Source organism: Nesoenas mayeri (assembly GCF_963082525.1).
Source record: "Nesoenas mayeri genome assembly, contig: SCAFFOLD_114, whole genome shotgun sequence".
Classification (NCBI taxonomy): Eukaryota; Metazoa; Chordata; class Aves; order Columbiformes; family Columbidae; genus Nesoenas; species Nesoenas mayeri.
The window spans coordinates 1-10837 of record NW_027659956.1 but is presented as its reverse complement, the minus strand read 5'-3'; the positions used below and the strand labels follow the sequence as shown (position 1 = coordinate 10837).

The window sequence follows — 10837 nt, the reverse complement described above, 5'->3', positions numbered from 1 at the left end:
CTGAGGGGGGAACCCCGGGGGGTGGGGCTGAGAAGGGGAACCCCGGGGGGCGGGGCTGAGAGGGGAACCCCGGGGGGCGGGGCTGAGAAGGGGAACCCCGGGGGGCGGGGCTGAGAGGGGAACCCCCGGGGGTGGGGCTGAGAGGGGACTCCCGGGGGGTGGGGCTGAGAGGGGACTCCCGGGGGGTGGGGCTGAGAGGGGAACCCCCGGGGGGTGGGGCTGAGGGGGGAACCCCCGGGGGGTGGGGTCTGCCGTAGCCCCGCCCTCTGCTGGGGGCGTGGTCACCCCGGCTACACCCCTCAGTCTGGTCAGGTCTCAGCCAATCACAGCGTGGGGCTGGGGCGGGGCAGGAGGGGGCGGGTTCACGAGGGGTCGGGGGTCGCGGCGGGGTCAGGGGTGGCGGGGTCAGTGTGTGTAGAGGCTGGCGGTGAACACCACGTCGCGCCGGATCCGCGCGGCCGCCGCCTCCATCTTGGCCGCCAGCGCCGGGTCCCCCAGCAGCCGCGCGGCGCCGCGGAGCTGCCGCAGCCGCTCGTCCAGGCGCTGGATGCAGCGCACGAGCGTCCCCTCCTGCGCCTCCGACAGCCGCGCCACCGCGCTGAACGGCTGCGGGAACACGCACGCTCGGACGCGCGGACACACCGACACGCTCAGACACGCGGACACACCGACACGCTCGGACACGCGGACACACCGACACGCTCAGACACGCGGACACACCGACACGCGCGGACGCGCGGACACACCGACACGCTCGGACGCGCGGACACGGCAGCGCGGACACGCTCGGACATGGACACGGGGACATGCGGACACAGGGGGACACACGGACGTGCTGGGACGCACGGACACGGGGACACACTGGCATGCTCGGACGCGCGGACACGGGGGGATACGTGGACACAGGGGGACACACAGACACGCTGGGACGTGCGGACACGGGGGACACGCAGACACCGGGGGGACACGCAGACACACTGGGACGCAGGGACACGAGGGACACGCGGACACTGGGGGACACACGGACATGGGGGAACAGGCGGACATGGGGGACACAGGGGACACGGGGACAGGGGGACACAGGAGACATGGGGACACAGGGATGGGGGGGACGCGGGGGACATGGGGACATGAGGGACACAGGAGACACAGAGATGGGGGGACATGGGGACGGGGGGACACGGGGACATGGGGATGGGGGGACACGGGGACACGGGGGACACGGGGACATGGGGACACGGCCCCGCACTCACCGTCCCCCGCGCCCACTCGTAAACCGCCTCCACGAGGCCGCAGCCCAACTGGGACACGGCGTCCTCGGGGCCCTCGGGGAGCCCGGAGTCCTCCTGGAGCCGCCCCAGGCGCTGCGCGATGGCGCGGAGCCGCGACACGGCCTGCGGGGCGCGGACATGGGGACGGGGACACGGCACCGGGACACAGCAATGGGGACAGCACCGGGGACACGGCACCGGGGACACGGCACCAGGACACGGCAATGGGGACGGCAATGGGACACAGCAATGGGGACACAGCACCGGGGACAGGGTCACAGGGGACGGGGTCACCGGGGACGGGGTCACCGGGGACAGGGCACAGGGGACGGGGTCACCGGAGACGGGGTCACTGGGGACAAGGTCACCGGGAATGGGGTCACAGGGGACGGGGTCACTGGAGATGGGGTCACCGGGTTGGGGTCACCAGGTCGGGGTCACAGGGGACGGGGTCACCGGAGGGCACAGGGTCACCGGTCCCCCCATAGCCCCATAGCCCCTATGGCCCCCATAACCCCCATGGCCCCCATGGCCCCCATGGCCCCCATAGCCCCCCATAGCCCCCCCAGCCCTCCATCCCCGTACCTCCAGCAGTGTGGGGGGCAGGCGTGGGGGCGGGTCCCCCATAGCCCCCATAGTCCCCATAGCCCCCATGTCCCCCACCCCCGTACCTCCAGCAGCGCGGGGGGCAGGCGGGGGGGCGGGTCCCCCATAGCCCCCATGGCCCCCCCATAGCCCCCACCCCCGTACCTCCAGCAGCGCGGGGGGTAGGCGGGGGGGCGGGTCCCCCATAGCCCCCATAGCCTCCCATAGCCCCCCATAGCCCCCATCCCCGTACCTCCAGCAGCGCGGGGGGCAGGCGGGGGGGCGGGTCCCCCATAGCCCCCATAGCCCCCCCAGCCCTCCATCCCCGTACCTCCAGCAGTGTGGGGGGCAGGCGTGGGGGCGGGTCCCCCATAGCCCCCATAGTCCCCATAGCCCCCATGTCCCCCACCCCCGTACCTCCAGCAGCGCGGGGGGCAGGCGGGGGGGCGGGTCCCCCCCATAGCCCCCATGGCCCCCCCATAGCCCCCACCCCCGTACCTCCAGCAGCGCGGGGGGCAGGCGGGGGGGCGGGTCCCCCATAGCCCCTATAGCCCCCCATAGCCCCCCATGTCCCCCACCCCCGTACCTCCAGCAGCGCGGGGGGCAGGCGGGGGGGCGGGTCCCCGGGCGGCCCCCCCAGCGTGGCGGCCAGCAGCGCGGCGCTCTCCTCGGGCCGCAGGGCGCTCAGCACGTTCTCCAGCAGCAGCTCCGCCAGCAGCAGCTCGGGCGGCGACAGCAGCGCCGCCACGCGCCCGCCCAGCGACAGCGCCCCCCCCGCCGACACCAAGCCCAGCGCGCGCAGCACCTGCCGCGCGGGACACGGGGCGCCGTGGGACACCGGGGGACACCCGCGGGACACCCACGGGACACCCACGGGGACACCCCTGGGACACCCACAGGGACATGGGGACACCCACGGGACACCATGGGGACACCCACGGGGACATGGGGACACCAGGACACTGATGGGGACACCCACAGGGACACCCACGGGGACACCCATGGGGACACCAGCAGGGACATGGGGATACCCATGGGGACACACATGGGGACACAGGGATGCTAATGGGGACACCCACGGGGACATGGGGACACCATGGGGACACGGGGACACCAATGGGGACATGTGGATACCCATGGGGACATGGGGACACGCGGATGCTAATGGGGACACCCATGGGACACCCACGGGGACATGGGGACACCGATGGGGACACAGGGACACCCATGGGGACACCCACGGGGACACAGGGACACCCATAGGGACATCCATGGGGACATGGGGATGCTAATGGGGACATGGGGACACCAGGAGATATGAGTTATTGTGGGGATGAGGGTCACGGGGGGTCACGGGGACAGTGACAGTGACAGTGACGGTGACAGTGACGGTGACGGGGACAGGGACGGTGACGGGGAGGGGGAGGGGGATGGGGACAGGGCCGGACGAACCTCCATGCGCTGCTGGTACTGGGGCAGCATGAGCAGGGAGCGGTCGGACAGACGGAACTCCAGCTGCTCCAGCTCCGCGCGCAGCCGCTGCCGCTCCGAGAACCGGCGGAACTGCGGGGCAGATCAGCACCATCCTGCCACCCCCACAGCCCCCCAAACCCCTGACCCCCCCGAACTGACCCCCCTGACCCCCCCGAACCGCCGGAACAGCCGCTGCCGCTCCGAGAACCGGCGGAACTGCGGGGCGGGTCAGCACCATCCTGCCACCCCCACAGCCCCCCAAACCCCTGAACCCCCCGAACTAACCCCCCTGAACTGACCCCCCCGAACCGCCGGAACAGCCGCTGCCGCTCCGAGAACCGGCGGAACTGCGGGGCAGATCAGCACCATCCTGCCACCCCCACAGCCCCCCAAACCCCTGACCCCCCCTGACCCCCCCACTGACCCCCCCGAACCGCCGGAACAGCCGCTGCCGCTCCGAGAACCGGCGGAACTGCGGGGCGGGTCAGCACCTCCAGTGACCCCCAAAACCCCTGACCCCCCTGACCCCCCTCACTGACCCCCCCTCCAGCGACCCCCCCGACCCCCCTCACTGAACCCCCCTCCAGTGACCCCCTGACCCCCCTCACTGACCCCCCGCCCAACAACCCCCCGGGGTCCCCGACCCCCCCAACCCCCCTGACCCCCCAATGACCCCCATGGGGTCCCCGAGCCCCCTGACCCCCCTGACCCCTTCCATCCCCCACTGACTCCCCCAGTCCCACACTGACCCCCACATGGGGTCCCCGACCCCCCTGACCCCCCATCCCCAAAGACCCCCCCAGTCCCACACTGACCCCCCCTCACTGAGCCCCATCCCTCACTGACCCCCCCCTCCCCACCCTGACCCCCCCTCCCTGCCCCCCCCGGGCCCCCCCCGCCCCCACCTGCTGGGGGAAGCGGGGGCTCCTGGTGCACTCGAAGGTCCCCAGCGCCGCCTCCAGGTCCCGCGCGGCGGCCGCCAGGGTCACCGAGTCGGGGTCGCGCAGGGGGGGGCTCAGCAGGGGCGGCCCCCCCGCGCCCCCCCCCGCCAGCCGCTGCAGCTCCTGCAGCGCCGAGCTCACCAGCGGCGGGGGGGGCGCGGACCTGCGGGCAGCGACGGGCACGGGGACCCCGGGGTTCGCGGTGACCCCCAGCACCCCCCCCCCCCCAAAACCGGGACCCCCATCCCACCTGTGGGGGCCCCCCCGGGGGGGCCGCAGCTCCTGCAGCAGCATCTGGGGGTTCACGCGCAGCGTCTTGGTCGTGACCCCCCCAAAGTCCTCCGGCTGCAGCTGCTCCAGGGCGGCGCCGCACGGGCCTGCGGGGGACCCAGGCGTCCGGGAGGGACCCAGGCGTCCAGGGGGGACCCCCAGGCGTCCAGGGTGGCACCCAGGATTTCAGGGACCCACCCACCCCCCAAAAATAGGGACCCAGGCGTCCAGGGTTCCCCACCCCCCCCCTAAAAAGGGACCCAGGCGTCCGGGAACGCTCCCCAAAAGGGACGCAGGCGTCCGGGGAGGACCCCCAAGACGCATCCCCCCAGGCGTCCAGGGTGGCATCCAGGATTCCAGGGACCCACCCACCCCCCAAAAATAGGGACCCAGGCGTCCAGGGTTCCCCAACCCCCCTAAAAAGGGACCCAGGCGTCCGGGAACGCTCCCCAAAAGGGACCCAGGCGTCCGGGGGGGTCCGCGGGCCGTTGCCCCCCGGTGACACTCACCCTCAGGCAGGAACAGGCGGGTGAGCAGCAGGTCCTCGGGGTACGGGACGTCGGGGACGTCGGGGACACCGGGGGGGTCCTGCCCCCCCCGCTCCGGGCGCCCCTCGCTCAGAACCAGAACCGTGAACGTGGGGCCGGGGGGGCCGGGGCTCACCTGGGGGGGGGGGGCAACGGGGGGTGGGGTTCGGGGTGCGTTTTGGGGGGCTGGGGGGGTCTGGGGGTGTATATTGTGGGGATATGGGGGGTTTGGGGGTGGATTTTGGGGGATACGGGGGGCTCAGGGGGTGTATTTTGGGGGGATATGGGGGTGTATTTTGGGGGTCTGGGGGTGTATTTTGGGGGGATATGGGGGTGTATTTTGGGGGTCTGGGGGGCTCAGGGGGTGTATATTGTGGGGATATGGGGGGTTTGGGGGTGGATTTTGGGGGGATATGGGGGGATATGGAGGGTCTGGGGGTGCGTTTTGGGGCTTCAGGGTGTGTTTTGAGGGTTCAGGGTGTGTTTTGGGTCTGGGGGTGTGTTTTGGGGTCTGGGGGTGCGTTTGGGGGTTCAGGGTGTGTTTAGGGGTGTGTTTTGGGTCTCGGGGTGTATTTTGGGTGTTCAGGGGTGCGTTTTGGGGTTCAGGGGTGCGTTTTGGGGGTGTGTTTTGGGTCTGGGGTGTGTTTTGGGGTTCAGGTGCGTTTGGGGGTTCAGGGGTGCGTTTTGGGGTGTGTTTTGGGTCTGGGGGTGTGTTTTGGGGTTCAGGGTGCGTTTTGGGGTTCAGGGGTGCGTTTTGGGGGTGTGTTTTGGGTCTGGGGGTGTGTTTTGGGGTTCAGGGTGCGTTTTGGGGTTCAGGGTGCGTTTTGGGTCTGGGGGCTGCGGGTACCTGCAGGACGACCCCCGGCGCGTTGCGGTGCTCCGCGGTGCTGACGATCAGCACCCGCCCGGGGGCCAGGACGCGCAGCCCCCCCGGGGACTCGGCCAGGCGGCGCTGCGGACACCCACACACGGACGGGGGACATGGGGACACGGACACACGGACACGGACACGGGGACACCCACACACGGACGGGGGACATGGGGACACCCACACACGGACACGGGACATGGGGACACGGACACACGGACACGGGACACGGGGACACCCACACACGGACACGGGACATGGGGACACGGACACACGGACGGGGGACATGGGGACACGGACACACGGACGGGGGACATGGGGACACCCACACACGGACGGGGGACATGGGGACACGGACACACGGACACGGGACACGGGACACCCACACACGGACACGGGACATGGGGACACCCACACACGGACACGGGACATGGGGACACCCACACACGGACGGGGGACATGGGGACACGGACACACGGACGGGGGACATGGGGACACCCACACACGGACGGGGGACATGGGGACACGGACACACGGACACGGGACATGGGGACACCCACACACGGACGGGGGACATGGGGACACGGACACACGGACGGGGGACATGGGACACCCACACACGGACGGGGGACATGGGGACATGGGGACATCATGGGGACATGGGACATGGGGACACAGACAGGGGATGTGGGGACATGAGAACATGGACATGGGACATGGGGACACGGACACACGGACGTGGGACATGGGGACACGGACATGGGACATCATGGGGACATCATGGGGACCTGGAACATGGGACATGGGGACACGGACAAGGGGACATGGGACACGGAGACGCCAACAGGGGACGTCATGGGGACGTCATGGGGACATGGGGACACAGACAGGGGACGTGGGACATGGGGACACTGATGGGGGACATCATGGGACAATGACAGGGGACCTGGGACATCATGGGGACATAGACATGGGGACACAGGACATGGGGACACGGGACATGGGGACACAGGACATCATGGGGACACGGGACATCATGGGGACATGGGACATGGGGACACAGACAAGGGATGTGGGGACATGGGGACACTGATGGGGGACATCATGGGGACAACGACAGAGGACCTGAGACATCATGGGGACATAGACATGGGGACACGGGACATGGGGACACGGGACATGGGGACACGGACACAAGACACGGGACATAGGGACATGAACAGGGGACACGGGACATGGGGACACGGGACATGGGGACACGGGACATCATGGGACACGGGACACAAGACATGGGGACACGGGGACATGGAAATGGGGACATGGGGACACAGGGACATGGGACATGGGGACAGGGGACATGGGGGACACGGACAGGGGACACGGGACAGGGGGACATGGGGACACAGGACACGGGAACATGGACAGAGGACACGGGGACAAGGGACACAGGGACACTCGGGGACACCCCAGCCCCCCCAGGCACCCCAAAACCCCCCAACCCCTCAGGACGCCTCCCAACTCCTCACGGACCCCACCCCCCCGGGACTGGGACAGAGGGCGCTGGGGGGACACGGGACATGGGGACAGGGGACATGGGGACACGGGGACACAGGACATGGGGACACAGGACATGGGGACACAGGGACACCCTCAGGACCCCCCAACCCCTCAGGACTCCCACCCCCCCGGACCCCCACTCCCCCACCCCCCGCCCTGGGCGCCGTCCCGCGCGTCCGTCTGTCCCCGCGCGTCCGTCTGTCCCCGCGCGCCCGTCTGTCCCGCGCCTCACGTGCAGCCGGCGGCGCGCGGCGCGCAGCGTCTCCACGGCCCGGTGGTAGCGCGGCAGGTCGGCCAGGGCCCCCCCGGGCTCCTCCGCGGCCCCGAGCGCCCCCAGCGCCACCCGCAGCTCGGCCGCGCGGCGGCTCTGCGCCTGGGACACCGGGACACGCGCGGTGGCCCCACTGGCCCCATTGTCCCCATTGTCCTGTCCCCACTGTCCCCATTGTCCCCACTGTCCCCACTGTCCTGTCCCCATTGTTCCCATTGTCCCCACTGTCCTGTCCCCATTGTCCCCATTGTCCCGTCCCCACTGTCCCCACGTGCCCCGCACTGTGTCCCTGTCCTACCACCGTGACCCACTGTCCCGCTGTCCCCATTGTCCCCATGTCCCACTGTCCCATGTCCCACATCCCCCCAATGTCCCCATGTCCCACATCCCCCCATTGTCCCCATATCCCCCTAGTGTCCCCATGTCCCACATCCACCCATTGTCCCCAACGTCCCCATGTCCCATATCCCCCCCACTGTCCCCACGTCGCACATCCCCCCAATGTCCCCACATTCCCCCCAACGTCCCCATGTCCCACATCAACCCCAATGTCCCCATGTCCCACATCCCCCCAATGTCCCCACTGTCCCCCTGTCCCACATCCCCCATTGTCCCCAGGTCCCCCCATTGTCCCCAGGTCCCACCTCCGTGTCCCTCCGCGCCGGCTCCTCGGCGAAGCTGCGGCGCATGAGGCGCGTTGGGGACATGGGGGACGTCCCCGTCACCCGCAGCAGGTTCAGCAGCATCGAGTAGGTGACGCGGAACCGCGACTGCAGGGGCGCCGGGCGGCCCTGGGACACGGGGACACGTGGGACACCGGGGGGACACGGGGGTGACACGGGGGGGACACGGGGGGGGACACGGGGGACACCGCGGGGGACACGGGGGGGACATGTGGGGACACCGGGGGGTGACGCGGAACCGCGACTGCAGGGGCGCCGGGCGGCCCTGGGGACACGGGGACACGTGGGACACCGGGGTGACACAGGGGGGACATGGGGGTGACACAGGGGGGTGACATGGGGGGGGGTGACACGGGGACGCACCATGAGCACCCTGTGCAGGTCCCCCAGCTCGAGGGGTGACACGGGGGGTGACACGGGGGGGACACGGAGGGGGTGACATGGGGGTGACACGGGGTGGGTGGGGTGACATGGGGGGTGACACGGGGGGGACACGGGGGGGGACGCACCATGAGCACCCTGTGCAGGTCCCCCAGCTCGGGGACGGACACGGGGGGGGACACGGGGGGGACACGGGGGGGACACGGGGGGGGACACGGGGGGGGACGCACCATGAGCACCCTGTGCAGGTCCCCCAGCTCGGGGGGTGACACGGGGTGGGTGGGGTGACATGGGGGGTGACACGGGGGGGACACGGGGGGGGACGCACCATGAGCACCCTGTGCAGGTCCCCCAGCTCGGGGGGTGACACGGGGTGGGTGGGGTGACATGGGGGGTGACACGGGGGGGGTGACACGGGGGGGGGACGCACCATGAGCACCCTGTGCAGGTCCCCCAGCTCGGGGAGGGGTCCCCGGCTCAGCACGATGACGGTGCCTGTGGCGTCCAGACCCCGGCGCCCGGCCCGGCCCGACATCTGGATGTACTCGGCTGTGGGGCAGACCCATAGATTGACCCACAGATACCCACAGTGACTCACAGATACCCACAGTGACGCACAGACACCCACAGTGACCCACAGATACCAATAGATCGACCCACAGACACCCACAGTGACCCATAGATTGACCCACAGATACCCACAGTCACCCACAGATACCCCCAGATTGACCCACAGACACCCACAGTGACCCACAGATACCCACAGTGACTCACAGATACCCACATATTGACCCACAGACACCCACAGTGACCCACAGATATACACAGTGACCCACAGATACACACAGATTGACCCATAGACACCCACAGTGACCCACAGATACCCCCAGATTGACCCACAGACACCCACAGTGACCCACAGATACCCACAGTGACCCACAGATACACACAGATTGACCCATAGACACCCACAGTGACCCACAGATACCCACAGATTGACCCACAGACACCCATAGATTGACCCACAGACACCCACAGTGACCCACAGATACACACAGTGACCCACAGATACACACAGATTGACCCATAGACACCCACAGTGACCCACAGATACCCCCAGATTGACCCACAGATACCCACAGTGACCCACAGATACCCACAGAGTCCCCAACTCATGGAGACCCATAGTGACAGCAGAGCCTCACGGAGCCCCACAGCCCTGTCCCCTACGGTGGCCCCCAGCCCCACAGCCGCCCCCCAGCCCCACGTCTCCCCACGTCTCCCCACATGTCCCCACATCTCCCCACATGTCCCCACGTCTCCCCACGTCTCCCCACATGTCCCCACATCTCCCCACATGTCCCCACGTCTCCCCCGTCTCACCGGGCAGCAGGTCCCTGAAGCCGCTGCCGTCGTGTTTGCGCAGAGACTCGAACACGACGGTCCGGGCCGGCATGTTCACCCCCATGGCGAACGTCTCGGTGGCGAACAGCACCTGCCGTGGGGCGACGTGGGGCGATGTGGGGCGGGGGCGTGGGGAGATGTGGGCCGATGTGGGGAACCATGGCCTCATGGCTGCCCCACAACCCCCAGCCCCACAGCGGCCCTATAAGTGCACCCCTCCTTGAGCAGCCCATGGCTGCCCCAGAACCCCCCAGCCCCATGGCTGCCCCCCAGTCCCACCTTGAGCAGCCCCATGGCTGCCCCAGAACCCCCCAGCCCCACGGCTGCCCCCCAGCCCCACCTTGAGCAGCCCCATGGCTGCCCCCCAGCCCCACAGCTGCCCCCCCGCCCCACGGTTGCCCCCCAGCCCCACAGCAGCTCCCCCGCCCCACCTTGAGCAGCCCCATGCTGAAGAGCAGCTCCACCGCCTCCTTGAGCAGCGGGAGGAGCCCCCCGTGGTGCACGCCCAGCCCCCGCTCCAGCAGCTCCGACAGCCACAGCACCTGCGGGGGCGCCGCGCGTCATGGGGGCAGCCCCACCGACCCCGTGTCCCCATGGACCCTGCGT

General features: G+C 69.5%; 1 protein-coding gene across 1 annotated transcript; it reads right to left on the bottom strand.

Annotated features, from left to right (window-relative positions):
* On the bottom strand, positions 1-10773 carry LOC308052618 (superkiller complex protein 2-like; the record flags this gene model as incomplete). Its single annotated transcript, XM_080364676.1, has 13 exons — positions 1-606; positions 1254-1394; positions 2443-2661; positions 3309-3419; positions 4235-4433; positions 4521-4647; positions 5050-5203; positions 5915-6019; positions 7725-7865; positions 8408-8554; positions 9258-9376; positions 10211-10322; positions 10663-10773. Coding segments are annotated over 13 exons (1887 nt in total), but the record flags the coding sequence as incomplete, so codon positions are not given.
* Positions 10774-10837: the final 64 nt, after the last annotated feature.